The following is a 23,218-nucleotide window of genomic DNA, read 5'->3' as shown; positions in this document are numbered from 1 at the left end:
CAATGTCCACACAAAAAAAGAGTAAAGGAATAAGTCCCCTGGTTCAGAGTCCCAAAAAATTAGGGTATCCTTCAGCTGTACAAAAATCTCCAGAGTAGTCCAAAATGTATACTTGACCAGAGTTGGCACATATTAAACAACTGCAAGGCCTACCACACAGTCTCTTTTCCCCAGAGGTAAGCCTAAAAAATCCTTTACTCTGGCCATTACTCTGAGCTATGTTAGCCAAAAGAAACATGCCACCTCACCAAACAACCTCTGCTTTCAAAATGGCCGCCCTTCCCCTTTATTGGTCAGCCCATCACAATAAGAGTCCCGAGAGGCCAACAAAAGTCCCCTTAAACAAAAAGGCACCTGTGCATATACAATGACCTTTTATATATAAATATATAGTGAACATGGTGCTGGGCTTTACTGTGACAGGGTTACACATTTAATTCCAAGAACATGTAAAAAAAAGTAAATGCCAGGCCAGTAGCTGAGGACCAAGCGAGTCAGGATGGAGCGTGCTGCTTGTTCACGAATGCTTTTATGCAGCACTATTTTAAATGATCTGAACAAAAGTGCAACTATTTCATTGTCTGAAAATCATTAGAGTTGACATTTTGATGATTGCCTTTTGTGTTCAACGAGTAAAAGTCCGGAGTGTTTTGAGTGACATGGGGGTGGGTAAAAAAATTAAGTTAATGCAACTCATAGGTTACTGACCAAATTTACATATACTACATATATTACATATACTATATTGCCAAAAGTATTGGGACACCCCTCTCCAAATCATTGAATTCCCTTGTTCCAAACACTTCCATGACCACATGTATAAAATCAAGCACCTATACATGCAGATGCTTCTACAAACATTAAGAAAGAATGGGTCACCCTCAGGAGCTCAGTGAATTCAAGCGTGGTATAGTGAGGTCCATTTGTGAAATTTTCTCATTATTAAATATTCTACGGTCAGCTTTTAGTGGTATTATAACAAAGTGGAAGCATTCAGGAACAACAGCAACTCAGCCACAAAGTGAAATGGCACTTAAATGACAGCGCAGGGTCAGCGCAGTGCACAGAATTCATCAACTTTCGGCTGTCAATAGCTACAGACCTCCAAACTTTGTGTGGCCTTCAGATTAGCTCTAGATTTTAAGTTTAGAGACATGTTCTCTGGCGTGATGAATCACGCTTCTCCGTCTGACAATCCGATGTATGAGTCTGGATTTGGCAGTTTCCAAGAGAACAGTACTTGCCTGACTGCATCGTCAATTGTAAAATTTGGTGGAGGGAGGTTTATGGTGTGAAGTTGTTTTTTCAGGGGTTGGGCTTAGCCTGTTCCTGTTCCAACATGACTGCACACCAGTGCACAAAAGCAATGTTCATAAAGACATAGATGAGCGAGTTTGGTGTGGAGGAACTTGACTGGCCTGCACAGTCCTGACCTCAACCCGATAGAACACCTTTTGAATGAATTAGAGAAGAGACTGCAAGCCAGGCCTTCTTGTTGAACATCAGTGTCTGATCTCACAAATTCACTTCTAGAAAATCTTTCAAAAATTCCCATAAATACACTCCTAAACCTTGTGGAAAGCCTTCCCAGAAGAGCTGAAGCTGTTATTGCTGCGAAGGGTTGGCCAAATGCATATTAAACTCTATGGATTAAGAATGGGATGTCATTAATAAAGTTCATGTGTATGCAAAGCCAGGCGTCCCAACACTTTTGGCAATATAGTTTATGTGAAAAATTCAAAGACAAACACTTGTTTACCTACAATAATAATGCTAAATAAAAACCAAAAGATAAAAATAATTCTTTAGGAAGTCACATTTAATATCCACTTTGCTCTTAAAAACTCCATAACACTTCTGGTTGCACCCACAAGATTAAACCAGATTGAAGTGACTACAAACTGCGACAGAACACCAGGATGAAATGGCAGGGCCGCCAGTGATAGCGAGCTCCGTTTGACGGGCAGAATCTGGGGTTATGAGCCTGACGATACACACGGAAAGCAGCTGGAGGGAATGAGAGAGAGCGACATGATAGGATCATTGAAAACGAGCACACGAGGGCATGGGAGAGAGAGATAAGGCGGAGAGAGCAGCAAAAAAGAGAAGAGGAGCTCTCATCTCGCTGTGGTTCTGCTGCTGGCGTCTAGGATGCACTCCAGTGTAATCGTCATTGAAGAGTTACTATTTCAGCAGCAGCCCCACACTGGCTGCTTTCCCTGTGCCAGTACAGCAAATTAAATAACACTTTACTAAGAGGGCTAGAGAGAGGGACACAGAGCTGGATTGCAAGGGAGGAAAGGAAGAGAGAAGTGCTGATGGGACGGTGATGAAGTCTGGATTTAGGATAATTACTCTGCTGAGCTCTTCCTCCCTCTCTCTCTTGCTCTCCCTTTTTTCTCCTCCGCTCTCATTATTTGGAGAAGCTTGCCTGATGACAGTATCTGAGCTGCCTGTCGCTTATTAAAAAATGAAAATTGCTTCAGATGAGTTTATTAAACTCATCTCTCCCCCTCTCTCTTTTTCATCTGCCTCCCTCACTCTCTCCTTTCTTTTACAGATACAGCAGCATGTTGAGATGAAAGGAGACTCATCTTTTTTTGGAAAGGGCTATGAAAGACGCTCAAATCATATGATACGAGTGGGAAAAAAATGAAATTGTCGCATAACAATTAGAAGTTCTCCTTTAACGAGGAATTTGACAAAATCAATCTGCATCAATATTGCAAAATATTTCATTTGTTCTAAATCCATTTGCTGACATTATACTATTAGCTTGAAGGCTTGCGGTGTAATTAATGAAAGTTGCATTAAGAGCGGCCCCAGCCATTAGTTCAGAGAGAGGAGTTGACTTTAATGAGGGTCTTTTATCATACTGAAAGACAGAAAGTACATTGAAGAAGTACAAATAGTGCACTTTCATTATAGGTTAAGTGTTACAACCATTGACATACTCTTTTAGTTTCTTTGATTGCCTTAATTTAATTTTTATTCAACTCTATGAACAATATTTAAGTAGGATGTCTTCTTTAATTTAAACATTAATGCAGTGCATATCATATAATTGCTGGAAATTGTTCCTGGAATGAGTAATAATGAGACTATGTCATATCTGAGACATAAATGGCCATGCACATTTATTCGGAAATAAACTGAATTGTTTCACCTACAAATGACAATTCGGTGTCATGACGTTTCAAACACACGTGCATTTCTTTCTTCCGCTGAAAAAAAAAAAATATTTTGATGAACATTGGGGTTTAAACAGCATTAGACACCACTGACATTATATGGACAAAAACAGATCAGAATGAAAAGGATAAATAGAGGTGAGTAAACAAGTTTTATTTTTTCTGTGAACTTATACGCATACTTTGTTATCTATATTAACACAAATGCAATAGCAGTATGACTCCCAACTTGAAGCTGATACCAATCAGAACTCCATGTAGCACTGGTTTGGTGATGTATAAATCAGGTAGTGTCAGGCAGCTGTTGTTTCTTATAGGGGCTGCATCAGGTAAAAGCGAGACAGTGATGTGGTGAAAAAGCAGATAGTGTGGCGTCTCCACAGCAACTATGACATCCTTTCATAATTTGCTCTTTGGCGGTGAACCTGAAGGTGAAAAACAGGGTCTAATAGAGCACACATACACACATATACAGCATCAGACATCTGTAAGAACACTAATGCTTGTAGAGTTCAGCCGCTGTGTCAGATCTAAACAACACTATATCATAACTGTAATTATTAGAGCAAGGATGATCATGTTACGTTTAAAAAAAAGGTGCAAATCAGTAAATATGTTTGGGGATGAATAAAGGCATAAAATTGAGTAAAATGAAATACGAAATTAGTCGGTGTGGTGCTTTTTAATTAATTTCTTTTAACAATGTAAACACTGCATCCATTAAAAATGCTAATATAGTCAGTGCTGGCTTGTTATCAGTGCAGGCTACACATGTAGAGCTATCACGTAAGAATAACTTTAAACTGCACTGGTTTGTCCCAGAACACAGGAGAAAACAAACACAAATACATTAGCGTCACAGTCAAGAATACCAATTGCCTGTCCTCACACTGAGGGAGGGATTGTTGGAAGGATTTGAGGTCAAAAATACTTTTTTTGTATGTATATGTAAACTGGGCAAACTTTGTTTAGAAAGCATTAGTATAATCAAGGGTCATTATGAAATGTAATAATTGTAAATGTCAGCTAACTCTTAAGGAAATCAAATTAATGTTACAATGAAAATGGCACAGCAAAGAACAATGTTTGGAAAAGTGTGTGTGTGTGTGTGTGTGTGTGTGTGTGTGTGTGTGTGTGTGTGTGTGTGTGTGTGTGTGTGTGTGTGTGTGTGTGTGTTCCTGGTAAACTCCACATTGTGGGGACAAAATGTCTCCAAAGATTGTAATTTTTGTCCTTGTAAAAAATATTTTGGTCCCGATGAGACAAACAGCTTATAAATCATACAGAATTGTGTTTTTTTTTAATGTAAAAATGTAGGAGGTTTTCTGTGAAGTGTAGGTTTAGGGGAAGAATTATGGGATAGAATATAGTTTGTAATGTACACTATAAAAATCATTATTTTGAAAGTACCAGTTAAACATAGAAACCCAACAGTTTGTCTGTGTGTTTGTGTGAGACATACCTTGTGGGAAGTATGCAGACAACAGTGTTTCGTAGAGCTGTTTGTCAGACTTCAGGAACACACAGAAGATGACCCGGTCCAACTGAGTGCAGATGAAAACAGAAAAAGACAAGAAATAAAAAATAAATGACCACAGAGAATATCACTTTTGAGCTGATTTTGCTACTGCCGAGAGAAGCAGACAGTACTTCACAGACAGAACTCAGAAGAACATATAGCGATATTCATATAACACAATCTTCACCTCAATGAAACAAATATACTCCTTTACCCTCTAAAGCAGGAATTCCTGTGACTAGAGTTAAAGAATGAAATAAAAAATAAAAGCCACTGCAAGTGTAAGAGTTTATTTTGTGTCAAAATAATTTTCTGTGAAATAATTTTTACTTTGAATATTCCATATAACTAATAAAAAAAACATTAAACATTAATTTATCCTATTCACAGATTTTTGACTCTCATCCTTGTGTGAAGAAAAAGAGCACTTGGGTGCAATCGGTTTGCATATTTCTAATGCCTGAATCTTTCTAGCCAGAGAGGCACAGTGCCAATGACCTTACTGTCCTTGACAGAACACCAGCACAAGTCCCAAATGCTTCATGGCAAGCAACAACATAAAAAGAATACATTGAGATCCGTGCCAGCATCCTAGAACCTCCATTTCCATGACAACAGTGGTGAGGGCAGGTGGGCTGTTCCTGCTTCTAATCATGTTCCTGTAACACATCATTGCATCCAGCTAACACTCCTACTCTGCCACTGAAATCTCTCTCACTCTTCATTTTTGTCTCTTTGGTGTCTAGCATTGTCTTTTTTCATTCCATTTTGCCAAATGTCACCCGCTCTCTCTAGCTCACTCATCCTGTGTCACTTCATCTGTCTGATTAATATTCAAAATGAAGTTTTACATTGCTAAAGCATTTGTAACATTATAAACATGCACATTTGAAGTGAACTACTGAAATGAGGAGGTTAGGTTTTCCATTTGATATTTACATAGTTTCTGGGTTAAAGGCACATGGCAAACATTTACCATATACTATTAACAAGAACATATTACCATAATAGTACCATACTATTTATTTTATACATTTAAAACAAACATTTTAGATGCATGTTTTATGTAGCTTTTTTTTGTTAATACTAACCTTTTAATCCCCCCCCCCCCCCCATTATTACTATTATTATTAATTGTAGCCTTCTTTTGGAACCATGAGTCCACAAATCTTCAGCAAACACTGCAGGTGTCATAAAGGTCTCAGACCTTTGGAGGTCTCATGGAGGTGTATATTTAATTAAACTAAGCTAAAAAAACGACTCGCTCACATTTCATCATTTTTTCAAGTTAGATTTGTTTCAGACATGAGTGCTTTTGTCCAAGTGGGTGAGTCGTTCAGTCTGTAATTAATTAGTCCAACCATTTCCACCGGAATGACACATTCAGGTCGCTTTTCAGACTGGCTGCGATCATAATAGTTGGGCGTTATCATATTGACAAAGTAATCAGCCAATCACAGTGACATAGATGCACAGCCTTCTTTGATGTTATTTTTTCTGTTAACCCTTACATTCATTGTTAACACACACACACACACACACACACACACACACACACACACACACACACACACACACACACACACACACACACACACACACACACACACACACACACACACACACACACACACACACACACACACACACACACACACACACACGTTTGTTTTTGTGACATAAGGGGACATTCCATAGGCGTAATGGTTTTTATACTGTACAAACCGTATTTTCTATCCCCTTACACTGCCCCTACCCCTAAACCTACCCATCACAGGAAACATTCTGCATTTTTCAGTTTTATAAGCATTTTGAAAAGTTGGGACATGGCCAATGTCCTCATATTTTACCCTCTCCTTGTAATACCTGTGTCATACACATTTGTGTCCTCATAAGTCACAAAAACTGCAGTTTTTGTTGGGTGTTCCCGGTCTGCAGTGGTCAGTATCTATCAAAAGTGATCCAAGGAAGGAATAGTGGTGAACTGGTGACAAGGTCATGGTCGGACAAAGCTCATTGATGCACATGGGGAGTGAATACTTTCCCCATGTGCATGGATTAAACAGATGAGTTACTGTAGTTCAAATTGTAGTTCAAAAAAGTTAATGCTAGTTTTGATAGAAAGGTCATTATACACAGTACATTGCAGTTTTTTGCGGATGGGGCTGCATAGCTGCAGACCAGTCAGGGTGTCAACTTGATCCTGTGTCCACCACCGAAAGCACCAACAATGAATATCAGAACTGGACCACAGAACAATGGAGAAGTTGGCCTGGTCTGATGAATCACATTTTCTTTTACATCACTTGGATAGCCGGGTGCATGTGTGTCGCTTATCTGGGGAACATATGGCACCAGGATGCACTATGGGAAGAATGCAAGCCGGTGGAGTCAGTGTGATGCTTTGGCCAGTGTTCTGCTGGGAATCCTTGGGTCCTGCCATCCATGTGTAAGTCCATCCATGTGTTGCAGACCATGTATACCGTTTCATGGAAACGTTATTCTCTGGTGGCTATGGCTTCTTTCAGCAGGATAATGCACCCTGCCACAAAGCAAAAATGGTTCAGGAATGGTTTGAGGAGCACAACAACGAGTTTGAGGTGTTGACTTGGCCTCCAAATTCCCCAGATCTCAATCCAATCGAGCATCTGTGGGATGTGCTGAACAAACAAGTCTGATCCATGGAGGCCCCACCTCACAACTTACAGGACTTAAAGGATCTGCTGCTAACATTTTGGTGCCAGATAGCACAGCACACCTTCAGGGGTCTAGTGGAGTCCATGCCTCGACGGGTAAGGACTGTTTTGGCAGCAAAACGGGGACAAACACAATATCATAATGTGATGCCTTATTGGTGTATATATTTAGATGTTAAAATATTTTTCAAGTACTGTTGATTATTTACTCATCCAAATATTTTTTACCTGCTCAAAGAAAATGTTTTTATGCACAGTTTTAAATATAATGAAAATATAAATATATAATATATTTTTTTTAAAAACAGTAAAATTACTCCAGTACTTCCATTCTCTACTATTCTCTTGGTGCGTATGGAAAAGTGGAGGGGTTAGCAAGCACCAAAGCACTGGTTAATTAGTTTGCAATAATTAGAGTGTCTCTTTCATTTTGTATGTCTGTAGCGTAAAAGAAGGCGAGAGCGACTAAACATGCAGTGCAGAGTAAGATGAAAGCTCAGGACAGGAGAGATACATCAGTGAGAGATGAGAAACAGATGTGACCAGGAAGGAGAGAAGGAGGGAGAGAGAGAGAGAGAGAGAGAGAGAGAGAGAGAGAGAGAGAGAGAGAGAGAGAGAGAGAGAGAGAGAGAGAGAGAGAGAGAGAGAGAGAGAGAGAGAGAGAGAGAGAGAGAGAGAGAGAGACTTTGGGATGTGAATACGTTTTGTCAAAGAGATGGCTCATTTCCTGTTAAATTTACTCTGGACTCACATTAAATCACAGGGGCCAAGGGTTGTGTCAAATGCATCTGTGGAATTTTTTTATTTGTGCTATTCTGCAAAGCGTATACATGCTCCGTTAGAAACCAATTACAACTGCGCTTTTATATATATATATATATATATATATATATATATATATATATATATATATAGAGAGAGAGAGAGAGAGAGAGAGAGAGAGAGAGAGAGAGAGAGAGAGATACATATATATATGTGTGTGTGTGTGTGTGTGTGTGTGTGCATGCATGCTGACTCAGAAAACGAAGTCCCTATGCAGCCACCATCTGTTTGCCATGGCGTGTTCCTCATCGAACAATAACAACAATGGCAAGAAAAGAACACCAACAGGGAAATGACACAGACACATATACACACCTTCTCGTGGTTTTGCTCCAGGTATTCTCTCACTGTTCTCAGGGCAACTTTGACTGCTTGATCAGGCGGGTATCCTGCACCACACACATCATCATACATATCAGATTTAAGCTTTCAATTGATTCAAATGTTTTAATTACGACTGTCTCCAAAGACATTACAATATTGTGGGAGATAAAAATACTGTATATTGTTTTATATATTTTAAATGTTGGTCTACACACATGCAAACAGACATCTTTGGCCATCGCATCTTTCAGCGTCTCATGCTTTATAAGTTTATTTTATTGTATTTTCTTAATAATTATTTAAACTTAAATAACACATAAAACTAAATGAATATACATTATAAAAATGAATGAATATACATTATTTAGACTGTAATGATTTTATTTATATGATTAAATCAGAGACCAACACGTTCACACCTTGTCAGCACGTCGCAATTCTGCAGATGCACAGCACCATATTTTCTGCATGAAAACTTGAAGATTTACTGATGGTGGTTGTTTTTCAAACTAAAGCTGTTTGCTGGGTTCATTTTTGAGTTTAATCTCAACACGTATAGCTAAGAAGGGGGATTATAATCACAGTGACATGCTCTCGCACCTAATCTCTCTTAATCTGACCGTCTAATCCCACCCTTAATCTGGAAATCCCTCATACTACTGCAAGTGATATCCACTCCTGGAATTCCTAAAATGAGGTTCCTATTAAACAAACAACCACAAATAAGAACACATGCATGAGCATGAGTTCACATCATAGCCAAGGTTCATAAACATACCATTGATTAGGTTAGATAGAGCATCATAAACATTGAGAATGAAGCACTATTGATGTTAGCTCATACAAGTGGTTAATGAATGGTTATAGATATTAATAATAAATGAGTCTATTGAAAACTCTAAATCAACCAACCTGTAATCAATTACCCACAGTCATTTATAGACTATGAATGCAAAGTGCATATAAATATAAATAATTGATGCAAGACAACAATTAAAGGTGGAGTAAACATTGATTAAGAAAAAAGCGCTGTAATTTGCACCTACCATATACTCCAGTAGAGATGCAGGGGAAAGCCTAGTCATCAACATCCAAGAGACATAAAAAGAAATAATGGCTTCAAATGTTTTATAATTAAAAGTGTGAAAGTTTGTTTTCTTATCTACAAACTACTAAATGATTTTCTAAATAAATGTGTTGTATTAAGAAATCGAGTTTACAAAGCACTTACTGTTGGACCTATTACACAAAAACAACACAAACAGCTTTTACAAGGGAGGGTGAATGTAAATTGATTAATTACAACCCATTAAAGATACCATCCATTACAAACGACAACGAGCCACTTGTGCCCCAGAATTAAGGACCTTAAGACAAAAGCTTTACTTTAAAATAAATGTACAGACACAGTCAACCGTTGCTGCTTTAAAAGGCATATTCTGCTAAGGAATGTCTTGCAAACCCCAGCACGTATGGATATAGTACTTTGAAATCAATTAAGGGCCAGGAAATTCTGTCATTTACTCTCCCTCAAGTTCTTCCAGACCTTGAATTACTTTATTTCTTCCATGGAATGCAAAAGGAGCTACACTGCTGAAAGTCCTAGTTGCTGCTTTTCCAATATAAGTGAATGGAGATGGGGCAACAATAAAATAAATATTTGTGTTCATTTTATTCTGTTTCAAAATATCAGAAGACTTGTAATGATACTTATAATAGATTACTTTTAATTGCATGTTTATGGACATTTTTAAAGCTCAATTATCATCTTTCACAAATCAGCCAGAACATTTAGCACAAGAGCTTTTAAAAATAACCAGTGTTGTCATTGCATTAATAATGTATTTTTCGGTTAACTCTGGTAATTATTATTATTCGTTTAAATTACTTTTTCATTTATTTTATCCAGGTAAATGTAAAATTGAAATGTTGTTTAAACCTGTGTGACAATATTTGATAAATAAAATGATAACCAAAAAAGTTTAAGTTACTCAAATTAAAATGACTAACTATTGATCAACTAAGCATATATAGAAATAATTTTTTTCTAAATACAAAACTAATAAAAAAGTATAAGCTAAATCAAAATATTAATAAATACTATCATATAAATATAAAAAAGAATAAGTAACACTGGAAAATACATAAGGGTGGGTAAATAATGAGTGCACTTTTATTTTTTTTAGATGAACTACTCATAATACTAAACTTAAAAAGGTATTTTTCACAGCAAACATCAGTTACATGAAGATAAACAGGAAGTCCCTATAAGACATTAAGCCTCAATGCTTTCTCCTTCTTGAGAACCTTAACAATAGATCTTAGCTGTGTCTGTCTGTGTGTATTTTTATCCTTGCTGGTGCACTGTGTTAAAATCTTTTATATACCAGTATGCAGTAACATGTCTTCAATAAATCACTCTCTGAAAGAAATAAAGCTGAAACGGCTCTCAACTGTTTTAGTAGATTCATATAAAAATTGTTAGGGCACCAGAGGAGTGCTAGTTATGTGCTGTGTTATGACTGGACTGCTGGCGTTTTGATTCTTATACTGTGATGCAGCCACGAGGTGTCAGCGATACAGGGTGAGAGTTTAACATGTTAATGGTATAGAGTTTATGTGCATGCAGCGTGTTAGGATCGAGACTACAGTAGGTTGTTAAAATTGCATACAAGTAGTTATACACTATATTGCCAAAAGTTTTGGACATGAACATGACACATGAACTTTAATGAAATCCCATTCTTAATCCGTAGGGTTTAATATGGAGTTGGCTCACCCTTAGCATCTATAACAGCTTCAAATCTTCTGGGAAGGCTTTCCACAAGGTTTAGGAGTGTGTTAATTGGAATTTTTGAGCATTTTTCTAGAGGCATTTTGAGGTCAGGCACTGATGTTGGATGAGAAAGCCTGGCTCACGCCAATTCATTCCAGAGGTGTTCCATCAGGTTGAGGTCAGGACTCTGTGCAGCCCAGGCAAGTTCCTCCACACCAAACTCGCTCATCCATGTCTTTATGGACATTGCTTTTGTGCAATGGTGTGCAGTCATGTTGGGCCATCCCCAAACTGTTCCCACAAAGTTGGGAGCATGAAATTGTCCAAAATGTTTTGGTATGCTGAAGCATTGAGAGTTCCTTTCACTGGAACTAAGGGCCAAACCCAACGGCTGAAAAGAAACTGCACACCATTGTTGCTTTTGTTCCCAATAGCTTCCACTTTGTTATAATACCACTAACAGTTGACCGTGGAAAGCTTAGTTGTGAGGAAGTTTCACAAATGGACTTAAAGGTGGCAACCTATCACGGTACTAAGCTTGAATTCACTGAGCTCCTGAGAGCCATTCTTTCACAAATGTTTGTAGAAACGTCTGCATGCCTTGGTGCTTAATTTTATACACCTGTGGCCATGAAAGTGATTGGAACACCTGAATTCAATGATTTTGAGGGGTGTCCCCATACTTTTGGCAACATAGTGTATCACTGCCAAGACATTAAGTCTTTATCTGTTATGAGTGTGTGTGGTAAGACCCTCACCACAGTCCGCAGGTGGTTCTTAGTTGCTGTGTGCAGACAGTTATAATAACAATTTCTCAGTGCTTGTTCCTCTCTTTCCCCCACGGAATCGTGGACTATCGGCCCCACGGTGTGAATAACATCTGTGAAAAAGAGAGATACAGCCAAAGACAGAGAGAAGAGAAGTCATACAAAAATATCAGAAAATACGTGAATGCGTATCATGACTTCAACTTTCTATCGAAATACTTTCCATTCATCTATTCATGTTTCTAAAACACAAATACTGTTTTCATGATAGACTATCATTTAAAAGTTTGGATAAGATTTTTTTTAAAGAAATTAATACTTTCATTCAGCAATGACATTTATAATAATACTTCACAATATTACCAATTTTATTGCATTTTTTATCAAATAAATGCAGTTTTGGCAAGCATAAGAGCCTTCTTTCAAGCACCTTACTGATCCAAAAATGTTTAACAGTAGCATATATTGTAATTTGCATATAAAGCATATATTTTAAAGCAATTATTTTAGATGAACTTAAATTGACAAGAGCAAATGCGCTTTGTTTAGTCCACACATCTGTACATCCTCTCATACTCTTAATTCTGATGTTATATAAAAAAATGTATTCACCAAAATACATGAATCTACCTTTTTAAGTGATTTAAAAACTGATTTGATATGTTTGAACATATTCTGGAATTATAGTAAACAAAAATGTATAATTTTGAATTTAGTCCCATTAAAAGGTCATTAAAAGGGATATAAATTATACATTTTATCCTCAGAAATAGAAAAACTGTTCCATTCAATAGTGGTATCGCTAAATCAGTATCAGTGATACGGGCCTTGGCAGAACTTGGCCTTTGTAACACAGTGTGGCTGACTTATAGAAATAACTGATTGCTATTGGAAGGGTCTTTTGGCTTATTTCCTTAGATGATATATGATGATATTATTCCACAACATTGAAATATCTCTTCACAGTAACTGCTGTACTGACAGGCGCTGTCAACAGCTGAGGTGATGAGCATTGGGAGAGTTTAGTCCTTTTTTTTTACACCCCACATTTACCATGGAAACCACAGTTTCTCCCAACATACCCCAATTACTGCAATAGACATAATACAAGACAGTAAATTCATATGGAATCTGCAGGATTTCATAATCCTTTTACAAACATTGATTACTGTAATAACTATTGTTGGAAGAGTCTATGGATTCCATTGTACATCTTATTGTAGTCTTATTCTAGTTCTAAAAGCAAGTTATTACTTTTATTCGTTCTAAAGTAGAATATCTATAAATTGAGAGTGTGCATGTTGAAATGAAGTGAAATGCAGAAGAATAATGATTGCTATTCATAGAATAATATAAAAATGGACACATTTTTGTTACATGCATTTGTTCAGCCTTTTTTGTTAGAGTAAGTTGATGAACCCCTGATGTGTTTTATTAAGTCTGGACTTTTTATTAGATCTCTTAATCACTTATACCAACTACATTTTCTGTTTGCAGTTCCCATTTTTGCCATCTGTCTTTTCTCAGGTACTAAAGCCCCACTTGTCTCCATCCTGGACCATCTCATCTCAATTTCCTGTTGCCTCCTCCCATTGACACTCAGCTCAACCAGACGCCGGGTCCGTTTCCCTCGTCCTCCTTTTCAGTCTACCTTCTGTCTAAAACATTTATCCATCTGTCCTCTCAATGTCTTGTGTCCTTGTGTGTCACGTCTGTGGCATGTCCTCAATCTCTTCCCTTGCCCTGCTTGTCCTTTGGACGTCCAGCAGCCCTCCGTCAGTCGCACTCCCACTCCTCTTTCCCTCATCCATCCACCCCCTGCATCCCTCCCCGACACCTCTCTGCGCTGCGAGCTGTCCGGCTGCGTTTATTTACCGCTGCACTCTGCAGTGTTTACAGCATCGATCCACCTCTGTTTGTTTAGTCCAGCAGCACCATCGTACATCAAGTCAGGCAGAGACATTACTCACACACATACACAAACATACCCAGACGCTCACATATGAAGTGCAAAGGAAAACAATGGACAGACAAAAAAAAAAAAAAAAAAACAGAACAGCGGGCATATGTTTGACTGGAAGTATAGTGTCACAAAGTGTTGTCATGGCACAGCATGCACTGCTAAAGCGGGTATAGAAGGAAGAGAGGAAGAGAAACAGGATGACATAATCACCGCAGACACAGGTGCAGCTGGAGGTTAAAGCAAACTACAGAAAACTGCCGGGAGCTTTAGATATCACACTGCTCAACTCCCTCTGTCGCTCCTGTTTGCTCTCTAAAACAAACGCACACAAGCACGCTTTTAATGGAGAGTGCGAGGGAAAGAAATTAACATTTTCTACAGAGTTCAGATAAAATAATATAGGTTCGGGACCTTGTAGCTAAAAGGTATTTTCTGAAATGTATCATTTAAGCTGTTGATCTAAATCTAATTCATCAAAAAAAAAAAAAAAAAAAAATGCCATATACAGTATATGTAATTATATATATATATATACACTTTAATTATGTGTTTAAAAAAATCACATGCATAAGAACAGACACAATACAAATTTAGATAATAGATTGATAGATTAAAAGACAGATTGATGGACAGATGGATATATGAATGAATAAAAAAAAAAAAAAAATTAAAAAAAAAAAAAAAAAAAAAAAAAAAAAAAAAATATATATATATATATATATATATATATATATATATATATATATATATATATATATATATATATATATATATATATATATATATATATATATATATATATATATATATATATATATATATATATATATATATTCATATATATATATATATATATATATATATATATATATATATATATATATATATATATATATATATTTTTTTTTTTTTTTTTTTTTTTTATATATACACACACACACAGTTTTACCAACAAGTATAGATTGATGGACGGGCGGAAGGTTATATTGATTCAAGATTATTTATTGTGGCTTCATTTTGTGGCTTTTTGCCTCAATTTATGCTGGGTCACAGTGTACTCATACAGCTTGTCTTCTAAACCATTTTATTTCACTATAACTTCACGATCTGCTCATGAGAAAACATACTTTTCTCTTTCTCCCCACGCAGTTTCCAAACCAAAACCTGACAACACCATAACGTATCAATGAATCTACTCCAAACTTGCTATTATCAGGCTCTAAATCACTCTTCTGTTGTTCCCCCCTCCTTCCCGCCTTCGTCCTGCCTGCTCGCCTTTCTCTTTCCTCTTCTCCCTCCCTCTCAGTGAAAGGTTGTCTGTACTTCTGCTACCAACTGTTCACTCATCCAGACCAAACCCAAGTCTCCTGTCTCATGCACAAAGGGAGGCCCTGGTCTCTCCCACCAACATCCCTAGAGAAAAAGTCAATGTGCACAACTATATATCCCCATTCTGCAGCAGGGGAGCAGGTGCGTTGATTTAAAAAAGGCAGCTGGCTAACACGGTGCAATAGATCTGCTTATCATCTGAAAGGTCCAAAGGTGTTCGACTGACTTTTTGTGCCACCCCCCTTTTTCTCAATTTCAAATAAGCTTGACAGCTAAGTCACAATATACCCGTAGTAACCAGCCGATCAAGCATGACGGCCCGCACAAAAGATCCCTCTCCTTTCACCTTGGCTTTCATGCTACTGGTTTTGACAAGAAAAGGCTGCGATTTCAAGAAAGTTGAACAGTCTGGAATTTGAGATCATTGTAAAAGTGCAGAGTATTTCATTGGATTGTTTAATAAATATAATTAAATAATTGAACCTTGTTGTTCATCCAGTCTATGAGCAAAAGATGGATGAGGGGAGAGAGAAAGAGGGAGAGAAAGGGATTAGTTAAGTAACAGGAGAGAAGGGTGGGTGTTCGATTGGCCTGTGTGGATTTTAATTAGTGTTAATTGGCCACAGAGGGAAATGAAGGCTCGGAGAGAGTATGTGTATGTGTGTGTATTGATAAATATGCTTCTCTCTTCTCTTTCTCCCCCCTAGCAATGGTTGTTTTGTATGGTTGCGTCCCTAGTCAAGGCTGTATTGGTACACAGGTGGACTTAGGGACTGACAGGAGCTTCACATTCTGCCTTTCATACACCAATGAGATCCACTGGGTTTCTAGTTCACCCCCTCAACCCTGATGTATTATTACCATACTTCTGTTTTACTATAAGAAACAAACATACACTCCCCTATCCTCATCCAACAAGCAACAGATGTGCGAGGACATGTGCAAACTGCAGCTCAGCCAGTCAAAACATGACAATACGCTATACAAACACACAAATCTCAGATTTTATATAGGGGCTTTAGCCTGTAATTATAAATGCTTTCTTGAGGTTCAAGCTGAAGTGTGTAATTTCTCCACCACCGAACGCAACTGCAAAAACAAATATTGTTTTCAAAAAGGTTTCCAAATACGCCCATATCAGTCGATGATTGAACAAACTGATAGCCCCGCCTCAGCTCACGCCATTGGTCGAGTCTGTATGGTTGTGTACGTACGACTAGACGGGATGCTCAAAACAACAGGGGATTTTTTTAGAGCTACAGAGACAATGTTTGCTGTTTCTGAGGAAAATAACCAATGAATAGCTCACTTATAGCTGTCTCCGCATTTTACAATAGGATAGAAACAAATATTTAAATACCGAAAAATTTAATTATAAAATAAACGCAGCCGATTAAAAGAAATAAAGCATTAACATGATCATTAACATATGGACATGATTGAAATCTTAAATCTTTTAGCATGTCAAGGAGAGCTTTGCTATTACTTTTTCAAACAATCAGAGCATTTACAATCTAGTAGGTGATATATCAGGTGGAAAAAATACTGCAGACTTGAAGGAGTGACCTGACGCTGTACACTCAAGCATTTGTTGTAGCCAGTTTTGCATAGACAAATTTCAGAGAATTTAAAATGAACTTGATCCTGAACTGCCATGATGCCCTGAAACCTGAACATTTTCATTTAGAAATGTTATATTTTAACAGCTCATAAATCATAAATAGTCCAAACACCTGTTCGTATAACTTATAATCCAATCTGTGTGAGCTGCACGCAGTCAGATACAGACACTAATTTGAGTCCTACAATTACAGTTGATGTTTACTGTTCTACTTCCCGCAGTTCGGTACAGTACGAGAGAGAGAGATGAGAAGGAAAAACAAAGTTGGAGAGAAAAATCAACTAAAGACTACATCAAATCTAACAGAGAGTAGCCTGGCGTGTGCGGCAAATCCTTTATATGTATATGTGTGTGTGTGTGTGTGTGTGTGTGTGTGTGTGTGTGTGTGTGTGTGTGTGTGTGTTGAGGGGTGGCTGGAGAATCAGCAGCGTGTGCATCTCTGTCTCTGAACAGCTAGGTACGGTGGGGGGGATCATAAATTAGACAAGGAAATTACTGCTAAGTGTGCGAATAAATTAAAGTGCGCTTGCTTCTGTAAACACTGTCTGACTACATAATTACTGAACACTCTCTGGAAGAGTGAAATAGAGGGAGGGAGATGGATGGAGGAGGGAGTGAGGGAGAGGGATAGGCAAAAAGGTTTGTGTTGATGGTTTATTCATTTATTCATACGGCAATGTGCAACATGTACGTAAGCGTTTGACATTTTGCTTGAGAGGTTGCACAACACCTGCTTACTATCCTAAGATGGGAAATGAAGAAGCATGCCAAAAAATACACTTCATGACATTTATCAAGTGTAATTAAGCTTCTACAAAAATACTGCGCTGACTTTGATGCGATCAAGCTTAAACACAAGCAAAGGTTCGCTTTTCGAAGAAATGCTCATGTTTAATTCTAACAAATGATTCTGAATTCATCATTCTACACAAAAAAATGTAACCATTGCATTAGCATGATGATTAGTGTTTCATGAGCGACTCACATTTTGCTGGCAGGCCGTAGCCTCCGGTGATCTTGGCATCCCCCGTTTCACAGCCGTTCAGAGTGGCACATTCTTTCTTCAACAGAGGACCAGCCCCACGATGAATGGCACCGTCCACTGAAAAAAAAAAAAAAAAAAATTATATATATATATATAAAATATAGCTTTGTTTATGTCACGGTTCATGGATTCCCTGTCTCACTCTTGGGTGCGTGTTGAATGTAGGTGAGGGCGGAGCCTGGGATTGGCTCATCACGCACCTGTGGCTGATCACCTGCACCAGCTGCAACTCATCACCTTCACCCTATTTAGTCTCTCTGTTTCTCTCTTGTCTTTGTCAGAGCGTTGTTGGATGTTTCCCCTTGTGTCTCCGTGTTGGTTGTCGTTTCCCCCTTCCGTGAAACGCTGGATCCCTTCCCGGATTACCTCTACCGATCTCCCGAGTCACAGCTGCTCACAGCCTACCCGTGTCGCCAACAGAGCCTCTCTCACTGCTCTGTCTTACCCGGACTTCTTCAGTGTTCTGAGTTTTGACTTCGGTGACACTATCTGTCAGATTAAACTGAGTTACTTGCAATTGAATCCTGCCTCTGTGAATCCGTTACAGAACGCTCTGACCAACCATGGATTCAGCAAGTATCAACACCCTACTGACCAGCAGCAACGAGAGACTGGACCAGCAGGAGGCGAACTTAACTGCCACAGGACAGGCAGTACACACCTTGGTGGCACGGGTGGCCGAGCTGACCCAACAGATGCAACAACTCGTCGGTCCCACTGTGCCCGACCCACCGCCGATTCCCCACACACCATCTACATCGCGGCAACCGGAACCACGTCTGCCTACCCCTGAGAGTTATGCCGGTGAGAGCAATTATTGCAGAGCCTTCCTTACCAAGTGTTCCTTGTTTTTCGCTCTTCAACCGCAGACTTTCAACACAGAAAGATCCAAGGTGGCATTCGTCCTCACCCTGCTCTCCGGACGAGCCGCACTTTGGGGAACGGCGGTGTGGGAGAATCAACATCCTTGCTGCTCCTCGTTCCAGACGCTGGCGGCAGAGATGAGAAGGGTGTTTGACCGAGCGGTGACCGGAAGAGAAGCGGCACGTCAACTCGCAGAGCTCCGCCAAGGTAACCGCTCGGTCTCGGACTATTCCATCGAGTTCCGCACCCTGGCCGCCGAGTGCAAGTGGAACGAGGAGGCACAGTGGGACATGTTCCTGCATGGGCTGGCTGACCGCATCCAGAAGGAGATATTCACCATCGACCTTCCGGAGAAGATTGACAGTCTCATTGACCTTGCGTTGAGGGTGGACGCTCGTCTGAGTCGGCTGAGGTCCAGGATGGAGCCTCAGCATGGGAGTGTCGAATGCCCTCAGGCCAGCGCTACGGATGCGGTCAGCTACACCTTCGACCCGGAGCCCATGCAGGTGGGTCAAGCTCGGCTCTCCCGGGAGGAGAGAGCGAGACGGAGATCCCGTGGTCTTTGCCTCTACTGCAGCGGGACCGGACACCTGCTAGACTCCTGCCCGGTAAGAGGACCACGCCCGGCGATAAGGAGAAGGCTACTATCGGGCGGGATCTCCGTGGAAAAGACCTCATCCTCCACTCTCCTTCCGGTGAGATTGCTGTGGGCAGCCCAGGAATTTTCCAGCCCAGCACTCCTCGACTCGGGAGCGGAGGGTAACTTTCTTGACTCTGCCCTTGCACACAAACTCAAAATACCCACCATTGCACTTAAGAACACCATCTCTGTCAACGCACTCAACGGACAAGTTCTCCCTGACATTTCATTCACCACTGAACCACTTACACTGATCACATCTGGCAACCACACTGAACTCATTTCATTTTTTATCCTGGACTCCCCTTTGGCTCCCATTGTCCTCGGTCACCCTTGGCTGGAGTTACATAACCCAAGGGTTGACTGGGGACAAAACTCTGTGTCTGCGTGGAGTGATAAGTGTTATGAGTCTTGTTTGGTGTCTGCTTGTTCGTCTGTGTCTCGTTCTGTTTTTCAGAGTGAGACGGTGAATCTGTCTAACGTGCCTCCGGAGTACCTCGACCTGAAGGAAGTGTTCAGTAAGTCCCGAGCTGCTTCTCTTCCTCCGCATCGTCCCTATGACTGTGCTATAGATTTACTCCCAGGTAAGTCTCCGCCTAAGGGCAAATTATACTCTCTTTCTATTCCAGAGAGGGAGGCCATGGAGAAATATATTTCTGATTCTCTAGCCTCCAAATTCATCCGCCCTTCCTCTTCTCCAGCGGGGGCGGGGTTCTTCTTCGTGGGGAAGAAGGATGGTTCTCTGCGACCTTGCATTGATTACCGAGGGCTGAATAACATCACGGTAAAGAATACCTATCCTTTGCCGTTGATGTCTTCAGCTTTCGAGAGGTTACAGGGAGCATCCGTCTTCACGAAGTTGGACTTACGTAACGCTTATCATTTGGTTCGCATCAGGGAGGGGGATGAATGGAAAACCGCATTTAACACCCCCAGGGGGCATTTTGAATATTTGGTCATGCCTTTCGGCCTTTCCAACTCCCCAGCGGTTTTCCAGGCACTCGTCAATGATGTGTTGAGAGACATGGTCGACCAATTCATATATGTCTACCTGGATGACATTTTGATTTTTTCTTCGTCTCTCCAGGAACATGTTCGACACGTCAGACGAGTGCTTCAGAGGTTGCTAGAGAATGGGCTTTTTGTCAAGGCGGAGAAATGCGCTTTTCATGCACAGTCTGTTCCTTTTTTAGGGTACATCGTGTCATCGGAGGGAATGCGCATGGATCCCGACAAGGTTAAGGCTGTGATGGATTGGCCAAGTCCAGATTCCCGTAAGGCCCTACAGAGGTTTCTGGGGTTCGCCAATTTCTATCGGCGTTTTATTCGCAATTTCAGCCAACTAGCCGCACCTCTGACTGCCTTGACCTCTCCCCGAACGACGTTCAGGTGGTCCGATACAGCCGAGGCTGTATTCGCCAAACTCAAAGGCCGCTTTGTTTCGGCTCCCATCTTAGTCGCCCCTGATTCCACACGTCAGTTCGTGGTAGAGGTCGACGCGTCAGAGGTGGGGGTAGGAGCGGTTCTTTCACAGCGCTCTCCCTCAGATGACAAGATGCACCCGTGCGCGTTTTTCTCCCATCGTCTTTCTCCTGCCGAACGCAATTATGACATTGGTAACAGAGAGTTGTTGGCCGTCAAGTTAGCGTTGGAGGAGTGGCGTCATTGGCTTGAAGGGTCGGGGGTACCTTTTATTGTATGGACGGATCATAAGAACCTTGAATATATTAGATCTGCTAAAAGACTCAACTCCAGGCAGGCTCGGTGGGCACTTTTTTTCGGACGTTTTGACTTTGTTCTCTCGTACCGCCCCGGGTCTAAAAACATCAAACCCGACTCTTTATCTCGTATTTTTGATGCTTCCGAACGCCCGGTTACTCCCGAGTGTATTTTGCCAGAGAAGATAGTTATCTCTACACTCACATGGGAGATCGAATCGAAGGTCAAAGTGGCCTTAGAAGGGGTAACGCCCCCGCCCGGCGGCCCACCGAGTTGTTTGTTCGTTCCGGAGGGGTTAAGATCCGAGGTCCTAAAATGGGGTCACTGCTCCAACATTGCTTGTCATCCAGGGGTAAACCGCACTTGCAGTTTAATAAAGCAACGATTTTGGTGGCCACTTATGGCTCGCGACATTCGCAGTTTTGTTTTGGCTTGCTCGGTCTGTGCGGTTGGTAAGACATCTAACCAACCTCCCCATGGGTTACTTCAGCCGTTGTCTGTTCCTTCGAGACCCTGGTCCCACATCGCTCTAGATTTTGTTACCGCCCTCCCGCCCTCCCAGGGCAAGACGGTCGTTTTGACCGTCGTGGACCGATTCTCGAAGGCAGCACATTTCATTCCCTTGCCCAAATTACCCTCAGCCAAGGAGACAGCGGTATCTGTAGTAGACCACGTATTTCGGTTACATGGCCTCCCGATGGACGTGGTCTCCGACAGAGGTTCCCAATTTGTGTCCAAATTTTGGCAGGAGTTTTGTAAATTACTAGGAGCCACGGTTAGTCTGTCTTCGGGTTATCACCCCCAAAGCAACGGTCAGACCGAGAGAGCCAATCAGGATCTGGAAAGAGTGTGGCGATGTTTGGTATCCAAGAATCCTTCATCCTGGAGCCAGCAACTCTCTATGGTTGAGTACGCTCATAACTCGTTGCCAGTGTCATCTACGGGCCTTTCACCATTTGAGTGTAGTGTAGGTTACCAGCCACCCATTTTTCCTAGTCTGGATTCCGAGGTCGCGGTCCCCTCTGTTCACGCCTTTATCCAGAGGTGTCATCGCACATGGACCAGAGCCCGTGAGACTCTGCTCCAGGTGGGAGCGCGCACCAAGGCTAAAGCCGATCGCCACCGGTCTAAGCCTCCCGTTTACGTCGTCGGTCAAAAAGTGTGGCTTTCTACCAAGAACATTCCTCTCCGCTCCGTATCTAATAAACTTGCTCCCAAATTTATCGGCCCGTTCACTGTCACCAAGATCATTAGTCCGGTGACAGTCCGCCTCAAACTCCCTCCGGCGTACAGGAGGATTCATCCCGCCTTCCATGTATCCAAAATCAAACCTGTTTTTCACTCCCACCTTAATCCGCCAGTCCCGGTTCCCCCACCGCCGCGACTCGTAGATGGGGAACCAACTTATTCGGTTAATCGCATTCTGGATTCTAGACGGAGGGGACGCGGTTTCCAGTACTTGGTGGACTGGGAAGGTTACGGTCCGGAGGAGAGAAGTTGGGTTCCTGCTAGGGACATTCTGGATCACTCCCTTATTGATGATTACAATCAACAGGTAAGGTCGGCTGGGAGCGTCAGGGGACGCTCCTAGGGGGAGGGGTACTGTCACGGTTCATGGATTCCCTGTCTCACTCTTGGGTGCGTGTTGAATGTAGGTGAGGGCGGAGCCTGGGATTGGCTCATCACGCACCTGTGGCTGATCACCTGCACCAGCTGCAACTCATCACCTTCACCCTATTTAGTCTCTCTGTTTCTCTCTTGTCTTTGTCAGAGCGTTGTTGGATGTTTCCCCTTGTGTCTCCGTGTTGGTTGTCGTTTCCCCCTTCCGTGAAACGCTGGATCCCTTCCCGGATTACCTCTACCGATCTCCCGAGTCACAGCTGCTCACAGCCTACCCGTGTCGCCAACAGAGCCTCTCTCACTGCTCTGTCTTACCCGGACT

General features: G+C 40.9%; 1 protein-coding gene across 1 annotated transcript in view; it reads right to left on the bottom strand.

Annotated features, from left to right (window-relative positions):
- Nucleotides 1-3,324: 3,324 nt before the first annotated feature.
- macrod1 (mono-ADP ribosylhydrolase 1) overlaps nt 3,325-23,218 on the bottom strand; it is a 66,456-nt gene continuing 46,562 nt past the window's right edge. The window contains exons 5-10 of the mRNA XM_067457274.1: nt 17,994-18,110; nt 12,087-12,208; nt 9,599-9,629; nt 8,544-8,617; nt 4,654-4,735; nt 3,325-3,616 (exon numbers count right to left, since the gene is read on the bottom strand). Coding sequence (XP_067313375.1) covers nt 3,591-3,616; nt 4,654-4,735; nt 8,544-8,617; nt 9,599-9,629; nt 12,087-12,208; nt 17,994-18,110 — 452 coding nt within the window. The 3' untranslated portion in view covers nt 3,325-3,590. The remainder of the gene's footprint in view (nt 3,617-4,653; nt 4,736-8,543; nt 8,618-9,598; nt 9,630-12,086; nt 12,209-17,993; nt 18,111-23,218) is intronic.

Source organism: Pseudorasbora parva, chromosome 11, assembly GCF_024679245.1.
Source record: "Pseudorasbora parva isolate DD20220531a chromosome 11, ASM2467924v1, whole genome shotgun sequence".
NCBI lineage: Eukaryota > Metazoa > Chordata > Actinopteri > Cypriniformes > Gobionidae > Pseudorasbora > Pseudorasbora parva.
The sequence above is the reverse complement of the archived record's forward strand: the minus strand, read 5'-3'. Positions and strand labels throughout refer to the sequence as shown.